General features: G+C 41.8%; 1 protein-coding gene across 4 annotated transcripts in view; it reads right to left on the reverse strand.

Annotated features, from left to right (window-relative positions):
• LOC121189578 (Kv channel-interacting protein 2) overlaps nt 1–15,198 on the reverse strand; it is an 82,712-nt gene extending 67,514 nt beyond the window's left edge. For 2 of the 4 annotated variants that reach the window (XM_041049864.1, XM_041049862.1), the window contains exon 1: nt 15,122–15,198. In XM_041049864.1, coding sequence (XP_040905798.1) covers nt 15,122–15,198 — 77 coding nt within the window. Of the gene's footprint in view, nt 1–5,256; nt 5,260–6,560; nt 6,583–15,121 lie in introns of all 4 variants that reach the window. The other 2 variants (XM_041049865.1, XM_041049863.1) reach the window with 2 other exon arrangements.
• Between the last annotated feature and the right edge of the window lie 932 nt (nt 15,199–16,130).

Raw genomic sequence — 16,130 nt, forward strand, 5'->3', positions numbered from 1 at the left:
CACAGTTCCCCTCTGTTACAGGTGCAACGCAGTCTCTGTCACTGACTCAAGCCCACAAGCAGCACTCATACAACAAATATTGGTATTATTGTGAGCGGCTACATACAAGAAATGCAGTCATTCCTGAGCCTGAAAGTGGCCACACACGTCAGTGGGATTCATATCTATTCATATCTATGTAAGCTCCCCTTTAAGATTTTATATGAGACATTCCTCCAAGGACTAGAGGACTAAGGTTAGGAGTAAGATGCATTCAGCACTGAAAGTATCCTGTCCTGTCCATACTCAAATCCCAGGGACACTCAAAATTCACTTCACTTCTTACCACACAGTCTATATTTGGGCAACCGAAGTAGTACATTAGCAGGTGCCCAAGTACATTTTGACCCACTTTAACAATGGAGAAGGTTTATAAACACAAATTAACATAATCCATTTGCCTCCAAATCTACATCTCTGCAGCCCAAAGCCAGGCTGAACATGTTACTGTGATGAAACTGACAATACCACCAATAAAATCTAATATCCTCAAAGTCTCCTGAGCTAAAGTTGATCCCTCATTTCTATGCATATTGAGTTTGATATGCTGAAATATTTCAACAGCAAACACAATCAGACACATTGTAGTATGGGAGGTAAATCCTGTTTCATTGAATCATGGAGCTGCAAGTTGGAAGACTGGACAGAATTAGATCATCGAGTTTCCAAATGTGTGTGATGTGTAAACGCTACTGGGTTGTTGTACATAAACTACGAGCTTCTGCCATTTTTTTTGCATTTCGTGTTTCATTTAAAAAGACAAATTTACAAAGAGTGACTAGTTCACAAGAAACACCTGTAATAATTTCATTCAATAACCAACCCCATCCCCTGCTTCCAGCCGTGGTAATAGCACATTTCATCCAAAGACAAAATGAGAGAGGCGCTAAAAATATTTCCCATAAGCATTATGCTGACATTATGCTGACATAAAGCCAGACTAAGAGGCAGGCGAGTGGTGACAGAGGTTCTTTTCTAGCTGCTTGGAGGCGTTGACAGAGAGCAGCTGTGATATTATAGTTCTGAACTGACAAATCAATGGGCATAAGCCTCACCTGTGTGTGTGTGTGTGTGTGTGTGTGTGTGTGTGTGTGTGTGTGTGTGTGTGTGTGTGTGTGTGTGTGTGTGTGTGTGTGTGTGTGTGTGTGTGTGTTTGCCTTGTGTGTGTCTGCTTTGTCTCAAGTGACTGACAGTTGGAGCCTCTGCTACTCACTAAATAGATGCTGCATTAGTCCATAAAACTTTGATTTGGTTCACTGCCTGGAAAGTCCATTAAATTAAAAAAAAAAAAAAACATAATACAAGAGATACAAGACCAGATGATATCAGTGCCTTCCAAGTTTGAAATTACTTCATCTTCATCAAAAAAACTGACCTACAGAGATGTATCTGAACTTCTTAAATTGCTGTTGCCCATAGTCTGTGTGTGTTTTTGTCTGGCTGCCTGCCCTGATCACATTTAACTGTGTGTTAGATGTTGTTTTTTTCTTTTTTTCTGGAAGTCTTTGATAGAAATGGGAGAGCTTCAGAGAAAACAGGATCTGAGGCCTGGCAGCTAGGCTCTGTTTTCAGTTTTCGTAGCACGATCACTATCACAGAGAAGGAACAACTGAGCAGGCCCCGAGAGATGACTTCTGTCCTCTCTCTCTCTCTCTAAACACACACGCACACACACACACACACACACACACACACTCATAGGAGACTATGAATCTTTGATCTGCTTCACACTAAGCTCAGAGATTTTTCGAGCATATGCCCAAGAATTACAAATTAAAACCACACTCAAAAGTGGAGAAATGAACAGGCCAAAACTTCACAATGTCCCGGAATAATTCCGTTATTCACATCAATGTGCTGTGCTGTCACTGTAATATTCCCACAACCAAGGTGAGATTTTTCAGCCAACATGACCCTTTTCATCACAGGTTGAGTCAAAATGTAAACTGCTGAATGCAGCACTGGGCACACTGTTTGGAGTCTGAAGGATACTACATTTTTTTAGGCCCTTAAAATATTTGACATCAATATTTGGTAATTTAAAACAATCTGATTAGAAAATATTAGCCAGTTGTCTTTTACTACAAATAACAAAGAAAATATTTTTATTTGGATTCCTTAAATTAGCTTCTTTTGCTAAAGAACTGTAACGCAAGAGGTGCTTCACGGGAAATTTTACTGTAGAAAAATAAATGTTCCTCATCCTCTGTTGGATAAACTCTGCAGCCCTGCAATGTCTCTACAGTACCATTAGCTAGTCTGATATAGTTACGGCAATACCGATTTACCTGCAGTAGAATGAGCTAATATACCGTCCACCGAAGATACAATACGTTAAAATACACTGGTTTTTGATACATATTCACATATTTTTAGGATGCATAATAAAAAAATGATATTAATAGAAACAATTTCCTTTCATCAGAAAGTGTATGTTTGTGCTGTGTATGTATGTATGTGTGTTTGTGCACGTGATGATGCAGTTTTCCTCTGTGGGTGGTTGCTGCAGGTTTAATTTTTCAGGCCTGGGAACACCTGCCGTGTCTTTGTCAACCCAAATTTAGCACAGCTTAAAAAGTCAAAGAGACAAGGACAAAGCATGATATTTGTAACTTTTTCCTGTTGACAGAACGCATAACCCAAACGGCAGCCTGGCAGTTACTAGTGTCTGGTTTCACAGCAGAATATTGAGAGCAGGTTGGATTCAACTTGATGATGCAAATAGCTCCAGCAAGTATAGATGAATACAGAGAGGTGGGGACAACATTAAGAGGCCATGAATAATTAAAGAGAAATTGAAAAAATACCATAAAACCCGATTAGGAGTGAACGTATGTGCCTGTAACAACATTATTGACAAAATCTCAGTGATGTTAGTCTGTGATTATTATTATAACTTTTTATATCTCCACCATTAACAGACTGAAGTGTTAAAAATGTATAACTTTGGAATGACAATAACAGGCAGCTCGTTGTATTAGCAATGACTCATCCTGGACGTATACCAGAAGGCCTGTGTATACTGTATTATGTCACTTCAAAGCACAAAGCATGAAGGGTAACATTTTTACATACATTATTTATCTTAAGTTGTTATTTTCTCTTATGTTCTTTAAGACTGACTCATCTCTTGCAGATGACGTCTGACAGGCTGAGAGATGCCCGTGTTTCACTGCCTTAACTGTATGACCTTTATCTGAGTTCACGCTGCCACCCTCACTGAACTGAAGGGCTAATATGAATAAATATCCCTTAGTGACAAACAACCCCTACACATATACACAAACACACACACACACACACCCATTATTTTCCATCACCGTGCCCGGTACACTTACGACTTGTGCCCATCCAGCCGGAGCTGAAACTATAAACTTTACATCCACTTTAATCACCTTTTCCACCTCTGAGGAGGAGAAGAGTGGAGAGGAAGAGAGGGAGAAATCATGATTGTTGATACTACCTCTCATTCATACAAGTGTGGCATGTAAAGGAGGAGAAAGTTGGAGAAGAGAGATGAAGGTGGGTGAAAAGGGAAGGTGAGAAAAGAGGTGAGAGGAATCTGCAATAGACCTCTGCCTGTCTCCTGTCAAATCCTAATGACTCCCTAATGTCATGTTCTACTCAGGAATATCAATGAGCTGGTACTGTACACACAGACACTCCCACAAACACAGTGGAGACATTCCCAAAAGCGCACACAACAACCAGGATGTTTTCCTGTTCTGCTCACAGATTGCCTGAGCTATAAATACAACTGCTGGCACCACGCAATAAGCCAAACAAGTAAACCTTAAGCACAACTTTAATACTGTAAGGTACAAGTAGCTGCTAGAGGCTGATGGACTGGTGTTCGATAACATTTATTCAGATAAGATTCAATCAGAATCCTTTCAAAATCTGAGATCTGTAATTACGATTTGTTGGCTGAGAAGGAGGAAGTTCTGAGCGGTGGCCTAATTAATGCAACCAATAGGTAAAACTTAAAAATTAGATGAGCAGTGTTAAGCATGAATTTCTGTATTAAATATGTATCTGACACATTAAAATAACAGGTGAAGCCTAAATACTTTTGCACACCTTTCACAACCTACTAGCTTCAAATACGGGAGACGCCCATTCTGACGAGTGAAAATAAAAGCAAAATCAAATAAGACCCCACCACCACCATCCCCACCCCACCACCTCCTGTCTCGGTTAAATGCAAAAACAACATGGCTCACCCATGATTGAAGAGTGTTGTTTGTTCCTCTAACAAACAAGTGAACCAAGTAGAGATACTAGCTCGCCTTTTGGCAAGTTTCATATGGAATTGATGTTAATTAGCAATAGATGATATAAACTGCCACCGCAAAAAATTAGAACCTTGTTACCCAAATATACTCTTCTCTAATATTAAATAAGAGTGCAGAAACATTACAGATTTAGGAAATGAGAGATGTAGTAGCCCCTGAGTTTGGTTAATCTGAGCATTTTATCAATTTTGGCTTCAAAATGGGCTCTTGGAAAGTAAACAGTCTCATGTTACAGGACACTATGTGAGCCATCATGCCATTACCTCTAATAGGAATGTCCAGGATTTCCCCATCGCAGCCTTGACATAAATAATACATAAATCTTCCACCGTGAAGCCAGAGGAATAAATAACAGGAATAAATTGGTAATTAGAGTAGAGAAGCAAAGGAGAGAAGAAGGAAAGGAGGGATGGAGGAGATTGAGATTCACAGACTTCCTACACACACACACACACACACATGCACACAAACAGAGCACATATGCACACAGCCACACATTACACTAAATAAGAATATGATTGGCATGTCAAAGCATTGTGGGAACTTTACAGGCTTATAACGCACATAAAAATGAAACTTTAGTTAATAGCTTCAATCCCCAAACTGTGCTTATCCTACTCAGTGAGAGTCAAGAGTGCCATAACACACTAACAGCAATGTCTCCTTTGATGCCAAAATCCAGCCGAGCCTCTCGCAGTCATGAGCACACAGGAAGGAAACAACAGGCCCATATATCAGCACATGAATTTTATACTGGCCTCATTAATAATCGTTACCCCTTTTAATGACTTTCTCTGAGTGTGTATCAGAACGTGCGCGCCGCGTCTCCTTAATTCACCCTCATTAAATACAAGCATCTTGTGGTTGTTTAAAAAAAAAAGATTGCAACTGTGAAAACAACAGAGAGCTGCTTCCCTATGACTTTCTTCAAGTACACTTTTCATTACCACTTTTATAATCACATGTAATAGTACTTCCATGGATATTACTGCTGCTGAGTAAGCTGTGAATTTAAGAGTCACAGTTCAATATCACGCTTGGTCATGCATGGCAAGCTGGATTTTACAAATACATCAAATACAAAGAAAGGATCTTCAGTTAACTTTTATATTTTATGTGATTCATGAATACAAAAGTGACTCATTCCCCTTGAGTTTATCCTACTGTTCATTTTCATCCCTACCTGTCCACCTCGAGCTTCTCAAAATGTTCTGAAATGCCAGGAAAAAACTACCTATAATTACCTGAAGCTGGTGGAGAATTTGGCTGACTTTAGCTTTTCTCCAGGGGAGAGATAAGGACCAAACTGTCAGGAAGCATCCCCTGTAACAAGCTGGCCCGAAGAGGCCACCAAGGACAACCCTGCACTGTGCAGCGAGTTTGGTGGCCATAGCTGAAAATGCAGGTAAGGTGACGCCCTGGGATCAGAACAACTTATTTCCCATCTTGCAAAGGTGCTTGTACTATATGAAAGTGATAATGTGAAATTCATAGTCATTTGTTTGTCCACCCTGGAGATGGGTTTTTTAGTGCAGACCTACCCTTTGGAGTCACAGTTGTATGACAACAAACTGGCCAAGAGATGGGATCACTGTTGGTTTGCCTTTTAGACACATCTCTATTGATATTATTTCAATCTATGGAACATAATAATGGACATAAAGAAGCTCTCTTTTAACATGCCCCAACATACCTGTTATGTTACTGGAAGTATAACAACTAGCATGAAATGTTAAAAGCAAGTGGTTGTTAAGGCTTCTAACAAGTTGTTAGGCAATGAAACTCATTGAATCCAGTGTCAGATCCCTCTAACATAAATGAAGGGAAGGAGCTGCTTCTTTAACTGTGGTGAAATGAAAAGCACAAATACATGACTTGAAACTCAAGTGAGGTTGTTTCAGTGGCAAAAAAAAAAAAAAAAAAAACAGCCGTCCCCAGCAATTGTGACGATGCTTGAAAGACCAATTTAAGCTAACACAGCAGAATTGCTTACAAAATGCCACATCACAGCAGGAGGTGAGAAGCAAGGGAACATGAGCGAGTGCTCGACTATTCATAATATATATTGTATGTATATTTTATCAGAGTTGAATTTGACAAAAGTGCCTTCATGCTTAAAAAGTTGCTGGGGGTGGGGGGTGTTGTTTCTCTCTCTCTCTCTTTCTGTCTTTACTATTCAGCCTCACCGTTTCCACCTCTCTTTCTCAGTGCTTTCCCTCTCTCCACTTCATATTAGGTTCGGGTCCACCTTTGACGGTAATGTCAGTGGCCGTTGTGCTGTTCCAGGTCGGTAACGATCCCATTGCTGTCATGACTGTCACTCCACCAATCAATCAAACCTGCCTGTGTGTGAGTTTGCGTGCGTCTCTTCATGGGTGTTTATGTGTGTGTGCGTGTTGATTAGTAGACTCCATTAACTCTTATGGAATTCTGGTGCCAAGCCATGGTGCCTGGGGAGAAGCACTTCTGGAACGTCAGGTTGTTGTGTGAGTAATCGGTTTACCAGTGCCAGAGGGAGATAGCAGGGGGGAAAATAGGATTTTCAAGCCCCGCGGCCAACAAGCAAACACCCAGAGCGAGCACTGTGCAATGGAGATGATTAAAGCAAATGGATTTTCAAGAACACAAATATGTTGTTGGACTTCTAAAGTCCCCATCTTTAGAATTTACAAGTGTGTAGTTCGGCGTGGCTGCCCGAGAGGAAGTACAGGCTGGTTCAGTTGAGTCGGGGCACAGTGACACAGCTCCGTGAAGCTGAACGCAAAATTCCCAGCTCAGCATTTCAATGTTTCTCAATAACCTTCTCTCACACAATTGTAATACCTTGAACCATATCGTAGCCTCCAAAATGCATTTGGTCCCGTATCCTTCTGCCTTGTCATACCGTGCATATGTAGTTGGTTGAGGATGTGGCTGACTTCAGCCTCCCAACTCTCAGGCTGACAGAGGAGTAACGATGACTGCAGCCATTTTGGGGCTAGAGCAAAGGCAGCTTCAACCACGTTGTCTGAGAGACAAAAGCTAGTTCAGCAAACAATCTCTGATACTACAGAGTGTAACAGAAATGGAGAATAAGATTCTTCAAAATTCAAATTGGATTCTCTTAGTCTGGCAATTAGTCAACTACTTGTCAACTGCAGCTGAAATTAGCAGGGCAAAGTGTGTTTGATGGAGGACCATTTACGTTTTGATACAGGAGCACACGAGAAGTAACGTTCTTGAGGGATTTCGGGATTGCCTTGTCAACCAGTGTGTTGCCCTCTGAATGTAATCAGCCGTGTGTGGTGTGTTTAGTGTTCGAAGGCCTCAGTGATCTTAAGGTCTAATCACAGCTTTAGGAGGGATTTTTGCATGTGAAGTATCTGACAAGACTTGAAAATCATAAATAAAATCTGATACAACTTGGTTTAGCATTAAACCTAAATATTTACCTCAAATCACAAAAGAATAACGTAAAACCTTTTGTCCACAATGATTGCTTGAAGAAACTGATGAAATATCTGCAGTCCAGGTTAAACTCTGACCGTCTACAGATGTATGGCATGCAAACAGTAACACTCCTTATCCCTGCTGACTGGAAATAGTGGAAAACATTCTTCATTAAACTTGGCTTGATTGGGCTTAGACACTGTGTGCACTGGGAGACATTGAGTTTATTCTGACTGGTAGGCTAACTGACAGATATTGACCAGGTCTGCCCACTGTGCTTTCTTCTCTGGCTGTTTCACAGCTGCGCACACACATGCATGTGTGTGTATGCACGTGTGCTTGTACGTGAATGTGTATGTTACTGTGAATGTGCAAGACTGTTGTTATTGACTAGACCTTGTCCAAAGTTCTGTCAGAACTAACTGACTGATTGTAAGACCAGCTGCAGCAATCTCCCACAACGCCGTCCCTCTGGTCAAAAACCTGTGTGTGTTTGTGTGAGTGTATGAGAGATTGTGATTTTGTCAAGGGCAAACCCCAGGCTTCCTCTAATCACCTCCGCCCCTCTCTTTATCACTGTCTGCTGTGCTGTCAGTCACACTGAAGTTGTTACTCAAGAGCCTTCGATGAATAGTCCTCAGCAGGCCTGTTCACAACTAAATTACAGTCGCTTATTGTCTGCTTGTTTGTGCTGTCTCTACTTTTCTTACACACAGACAAGAGGAAGGGGACGGTAACTATACTTAAAAATTTTACGTACACATCATTTTCTATACAAATTACATTTTTACACATGTACCACTTGAATGAGTCGCCAAGCTGCGCTGTAGAAAAAAGAAAAAGGGGAAAAATACCAACACACATTCCTCCAGACGTTTTTTTTTTCCTCTGAAGCACTCAATGTCAGTCACGTGTGCCCTTCAGACACCCCCTCCACAAATGAATTCAGCTGCACACACACACACACACACAGTGATCCTCTATCTTCAGTCTGAGATGTGCAAGCTGATAACCTCTGATGACAAAGGACTCTCTTATATACACACACATACAGAATGAGTCAAAGAGCGCAAAGAAAGCGGAACAAGGGTTGCAACCTACACTGTAATACACAATAACATTGTTTGGCTATCTGCTGGCCTCTGCTCCTCCCCATACTGATGAGTTGCTATCAGTCTAATGGAGAACGGCTGAGCTAATGGATAGAAAATCATCCTCTAATGCAGATCAGATGTTCAGAGTGACAGCAGAGCAAAGTGACAGAGAGAGACTCACAATGAATGACATGGGGCTCCGTCACACTCACACACACTTTCCGTCAGTCAATCAATCAGTGGCTTGTTGATAAATATCTCTGACAAGGCAACGGCTTCAGACGGATGTTGAGAAAAGAAAAATCTTGAAAACTTGTGCATTTGTAAGGCCTGAAAGCAAATATTTCTTTCAATTTATATATTCCTGCTGCCTCTTAATTCCTTTATCCACATAGGTGGATGAAGAAACATTGACTTTTCCTCACCAAATTCTGCTCCTCTCTCCTGTTTTCCCCATCTCCCATTACTTTCTTAACTCTTCTCTCCTCTCCTCTCCTCTCCTCCTCTTCTCCCCACAGGCATTTATAAATGAATGTGTTTACAGAGAAGAAGGGAAGGACAGGAGAAGGGGCGAGGGGGACCGAGAGAGAGGTGAGCAGGGCTTATTTTAATTAACGATCGTCTGTAGATTCGGTCAAAGATTAAAACTCGTTACGATTGATTCTGGCTTCGAGCCCCATTAAGCTATAGGGTCCCACCGTGGCCTGAAAGAGTCGGAGAGGCGAGAGGTAGAACAGGGCTCAGAGAGGGAGTTTGGTATGAGGATGGACAATGGGAAAGCGAAGAAGTGATGGTTGTGGTATCAAAGCAGACACAGACAAAGGAGGGAGCACTGGAGGGGAGGCGGTATGAATAAGGACAAGGAGAGCAAGACACTTAAGTCACTGTTACAGACAGAAATATATATGATGTTATTATATAATCTGATTTCTGCAAGTGGAGACAGAGTGAGGGGGAGGAGTTTGACAGAGTTAGAGAAAAAGAGAGAGTGAGAGTGCAGCGTAAGCAGGGACTGTCAATCAGATTATGTAGAAATATAGTGGGAACATTAGGAAAAAGACGGGGGAGGATGGATGGGCAATTATTTAGAACATCTACTAATCACTTCTATATGCAAACATACCTTAAGAGACACAGATTTGAATGTCAGAAAGAACTCAGGTCTCAGCTCCCATATCATTACAGGACAATTCTGATGGATGGGAGCTGTGCATTAAGAGGATAAGATTGGCAGGAAGAGCTTCTGTTATAGGGCAAACAACGCCTACAGACTACCAAAGAGCATTGCTGGTATTTGCCTGGCAAACGCAATACTGTCTGCAACCTAATTCATCATCCTGCGCTTTGCTCCTGTCCTTCCTTTGCCCGTTTTCTTCCTTCCTTCCTGTCTTTCAGTATTCCTTCCTTCTTTCCTTCCATCACTGATGTAACCAATGTGACAGATAAGCCTAGGCAAGCCAGTCCAAGCAGCATTCCTCCATGCAGGAATCCAGTCATTTCACATCAGCAATACTGGCACTTCCAGGAGGGACCTGGGCCCGGGAACCCAGAGACGATCCCCGATCAGGCAAAGTGTGTCACACATGTCCCGGCACATCAGACGGCACACTAAATCAAGGCTTTTAATTAGCGCCAGTGGCCATTATGATTCTAGCTGCAGCAAAAACTGCCATGCCGAGAAGGAGACTCCAGGCTAAATTCACTCTGACAGGCTCAATTATGAAGGCAATCTTTGCCATGGAATCAGTTCAGTCTAGCAATCGTAAATTATGATTTTCAACCTGGGGGGCTCTGGATCAGTCAGTAAGTTGGGGTGCGTGTGTGTGTCTGTGACATGTGGGTTCCAGACCAGCTAATACCCTTCACCTCAACTCCTCTCTCCTCTCTCTTGGCTATTTTCTTTGTGTGACAGGTCTTTCCTGATTTTAAGCCTGGCACGGCCCTGAATGCCAATACTTTTAACATCGCTCATTAAGAGCTGCGTGTGTGAGAAACAAACTGTCCAGATCAATCAAAGGCTAAACATCTCTCAGAGAGTTGAGAGCTGCATGAGACATGTCAACTGGAGGGCAAGTCCAACATATTAGTAAAGTTAGGTTAAGTAAAAAACAACCTCCGGCAGCCTTATGAGTTTGTGGCTGTGCAACCTCACACACCACGGCTTAAATCACTACAACAGCAATAATAGATGGACTGTATGTTTTTCTGTTATTGTGTGTGTGTGTGTGTGTGGAATTTTGCACTGAGTGTGTAAGCGGTGCATCTGTCAGATTGTGCTGACTCTTGGGAAGTGGGAGATCAGCTCACAATGCCAAGAACGGATATCCAGTTAATCTGAGAGATGGACATCAGTGTCTAACCTATCCCCCACATACTGTATATCCTCTAAACACAAACATACACAAAAAACAAGACAGTGTTTGTACTTCATATTATCTTCTACCTGAGTGTGTCTGTCTGTCCCACACGCACATATTCACAAATAAACTTTAATTCCCTGATTTTTGGAGTAGTTCATACAGATTTTTCAGCTACATTCATTTGATCTCCACATGCTCTTATCATAACAAAAAGTGTAAGATCTGACTGTACCTCAGAGGAAACATACACGTTGAGTTGGGAAAAACTGTATCAAGTATATGACTTTTATGGTTCTATTATTTTCACAGCCAAATTATCTGATAATTATCAGATCTTTAACACTTTGGTGATTAACTGTTTTGTCCCTAAAATGTCAGAAAATGGTGAAAAATCTCAGTTTGTCAACAAATCATTCAAACTCTAAACACAGAACAAATTTCTCAAAAAAGTGGTAGGAAACACCCCTCTACTCTATGTATGGTTCAACTATTGGCCAATGATTTGATGATGAAATTTGGATTTGACAGATAATCTGATGCTTGAAGAGAAAAAAGAACCAATCATTTGACCATCAGGTTGATCTGGCAAAGAAGCAGAAAAACAAAGTAGAGCTCAAAGCAAAGATTCAGTATATCTAAAAAAAAAACTGTGATGAAATATTTAAAACATTTAATTTAATAACCTTGTCTTCTTCAGCAGTACATCAGTTGATGCACACTTTGAGTATCAGACAGAACAAAGGGGTGATTGGCAGACTGGGTGCCAATCACTACTGATTTAGCCTTTAGATAATATTCTGGTCTTGGAGTGAGGAAAAAGAATCATGACAAGGTTGAGATAATAGCTGCATACTCATTATTTGGAAAGAAGCCGTGTGTGTGTGTGTGTGTGTGTGTGTGTGTGTGTGTGTGTGTGTGTGTGTGTGTGTGTGTGTGTGTGTGTGTGTGTTCATTCGTGTGTGTAGGTGATATGATTCCTCTTGAGTGTGCCTTGTGAGGTGGAAGAGGAGATTACAGCACCACGCTTCTATAATTACCTCTCATCTCTCAGCCGGTGCTCTTAAACACAACGGGGAATGCCAGGCAACCACACACTCCGACACATGCACACACACAGTGGGGCGCACTTCAGCACAATGTGGCAGGCTGAGAGGGAGTTATTTCTAGAGGGTTACATTTCACTCAAACGGTGATTGGAGACCACCCACACTACCTTTAAGCAACACAGGTCAGCTTTGCTTTGAGCGCACACACACACACACATATACATACACTCTCCCTCTCTTGCTCACTCACACACAGAAGTTGTGTGTAAGTAAGAAGAATGACTCACCTGTCCCTTCCCACACAAAAAACCCACTTAAGAATCCATTCTCACAAGTCATGCACTCACATCACACTATATACTTTTTCATTTTAGTTGGGATTATACAGAAAGTCACCAGTCACCTGCTCTTGCTCTCTCTCTCTCTCTCTGTCTCTCTCTCTCTCTCTCTGTCACACACACACACCCGCACACACAAGCACATGCAGTATACAATGGATCACTTTACACTCAGCTGCCTCCATAATATGAAAAATGCCATAAACCAGCAGTATTTCACTACTGCTTTAGCTGCACCACCACATCTTCATTACACTGACTCTTATTGGCAAGAGCCAGCTTTAATAACCATGAGAAATATCAGGACTAAGTATGTTTAAGAGTTGACAGAGTCTCAAAAAGATGAATTAACCATGCAATTCACAGCTTTGAAAAAGTCATTAAAAACTATGCCAGGAGTAAATTGCTCCGCCACACTGAATGACTTGGTCCCTCTCTCTCTCTCTCTCTCTCTCTCTACCCCCCTCGCTCAACTACTAAAAAAGCAATATGATTTCTTGTGGACAGACACAGGGGACCATTTCAACTAGACTGAAAACAGGGGAGGAGCTAACATGTCAAACAAGAGAAAAATGTGGATTGTTTTGAAGAGTTTACATTGCAGAAAGTTTCATCTCCACTGTCACATTTGCTAACTATCCATAATACGAGAGAAAGAGAGAGGCAAAGAGAGAGAGCCAAAGGTAAAGTTGCAAAGGAAAAGCCAGTCAAGCTGAAGTGTGTTGTGGAGTCCCTGAGAAGCTCTGCAGAGCTCACTGTTTGTTCAAGCATGACGGTCAGCACACTGTGTGGGTTGTTTGACATGACTTACAATACCGATATGTTGAGTTGTAAAACCTGATGGATGTTTTTGAATTTAGGAGAACATAGTGTTCCTTCTTCCTCTTCTTCTTCTTCTTTTTTTTTAACTTTCAGCAGTTTGTAAAAAAAATAAAAAGTGAAGGTTCTGCTTCTTAACACACCCACACATACTGTACATACCCACACACATGCTTTGATACACACAGAAATAATCACAGATAAACTCAGCAGAAGATACCCACATATACTGTCTGCTGCACTCACACTGACATCTGAGACACCTTGCCATCATCTCCTAATTTAGGTGGCATTACATTTTTGACAAAGCCCTGCTTAGCTGCTAAGGGTGGACTAGTGCAAATGAGATTCTAGAGCTCCCCTCCCACACACACACACACACACACTCACCCACCCACACCCCCGTGAAGCCCAGCACAGCTGTCTGGCCAGGCACAACTTCCCTCTACAGGCCTGAGATGTGTTCAGGCATAAAAGCAAGCATTTTATTTAGGCAGCTGGCACTTAACAGGCAAACGGTGGTCACATGAGCAGGGAGAGCTGTGAGCTATAATGTGACAATGGAGGGCTGTGGTGACAGGAAAACACCTCAAGAGAGTGCTCAGATCACAGAGGAGCTCATACAAAGCACAGGTATGTGCAAGTACACTCGCTGTCCCTCAATGAACTGGTTCATTTTATCGCTGTAAAACTGATGTGTGGCTCATCTGATAAAGTGGAAGTACCATCATCAGCTCGTTCACCCCAAATCCAAAAAATCCTAACCCTAACCAGAAAAGGGTTTCTTTCTTTCTTTTTTTCTTCTTTGTTTTTTTTAACTAGACAACCACAAATGAAATTACGCACAAATTTATCCTGCTTGAAAATCCACATGGCATTAAGTGTCGCTCAGATGTCTGCTGTACTTGCAGAGAATATCAGCCCCTTTTTTTTAAACTACAGACCCAGACTTCGGCAGATAAGGCTCACGGCGATGTGAGGGATTTCTGTCTGAAGTGATAACACACCAAAGCAGAGGAATCTGGTGGAGCGCCACAATTTGTATTTCAGATCAGTCAGACAGGTGTTCTCTACCCCGAAGCGCCTTTTAACAACAGTAAAAGACAGCGGCGGTAAGGTGGGTCTCCCATGGCTGAGCCAGGCCAGCGAAAATCACACTGTAATCTCAAAATTGTTGACAGAAACAAACCGTCATTCACTAACATTGCGCACCACTTACACAACCACATTGACATGCAGCGCTGACATTAAAAGATTCAATATGTGCATTTTGTTTTTCCATTCTATTAGTTTTTCAACACGTCGCCTCTCTCTCTTTTATTCCTTTAGAAAAAAGAGCTATGCATGTCCCAATACTTTAGTGGGGTAACACAACTGCTACAGGAATAAAACAGAAAAAAAATGTGTTACCATGGAAGCTAAAAATTAAAGACAAAGAGCATGTAAACTTGCAAATAAACTTGCGGTGGCACATTACAAATAAATGCTCAATATCCATTAAAACATCTTTAAAATTGAGTTCTTTTTCGTAAGGGGATGAGATGAGTGGCGAACAGGTTGTGCCATTTCAAAGCCACCTGAAGTTCGGTGGACCAGGCTCCTTCAAGATTATCAGCTTTGCATATTGAATCTTTTTTTTCTTTTCTTTTTTCCCTGCAGACAATCATATAACATTCATCGGTGTTTCAGACGCCGGTTCACTCACCCGTAAGCTGGTCATAGGATCCGTCCAGCTCTCTGGAGTCCGACAGGCTTTGGTCACGGTTTTTCGCCTTCATTTTCCCCCCTGTGCGCCGGAATGTGGAACAGTGTCAATCAGCTGATATGTTGCGTTTCTGTTTGTGAAAACAGTGGTGGTTTTGTTGTTCGCCTTCGCGGAGGATGGCTACAAGTATATTAAGGTTAACAAGTCATATTTGATTTTCAATAAATAATAAAAAAAAAAAGAAAGCCATCTAAATCGCTGATTCCCGGGTCTGTTTCTGTGTGCGCTCTCGGCATCCAGGAGCTGAGTGAACCAAGCGCGCTTCTGGTCGGTACTCTCACTTGGGCTGGCACGTACGCGCGCACGCACACACACACACTTAAGCACACATACACACAAAGACGGAGAGAGGAAGAGTATAAACAGATACAGGAATAATCTAAATCTTTGAAATATCTTGCTAATGTTTGGATACTTTTTGGAGATAATAACAAATGTGCGCATGTCCAAAACATGAATATGACAATAGTGAGTTTCCCAACATTTTCCTCCAGTGGCACAACGCAAATGATCAGGTTTCATTCATGCAGTGTCTCACTCAGTAAGTTGGTCGTCAGCCTGCCTCTCTGCCATTAATATCACCATCACATCCTCTCCTAATGTTCTCCACTGAGTCAGAGCAGTGTCAGATGTGTACAGAGACATCAGCAGGAGCAACAAGGAGCACACTGCTGCTGCCAGGCAGAGGTTCTGACTATATCTGATCTATAAATACTCACAGGCTCTGGGAAGCCTTGTATCTATCCCTTTTCTTCCTCTTCTCCTTCTCTGAATGTCTTCCTCCCTTCGCCTCACTCCTTCTTGCATACTACACTATGACATTTGGTCACAATCTGTCAAGCAATCTGTCTTTGATGCCCTATTTTTCTACATTATATCAGGGTTTGCATCAATAACGCTCTCCATCCTTCTGTGCATCCGTTCATTCATTTATTTCAAGCCTGA

This window comes from Toxotes jaculatrix, chromosome 11 (genome assembly GCF_017976425.1).
Source record: "Toxotes jaculatrix isolate fToxJac2 chromosome 11, fToxJac2.pri, whole genome shotgun sequence".
NCBI lineage: Eukaryota > Metazoa > Chordata > Actinopteri > Toxotidae > Toxotes > Toxotes jaculatrix.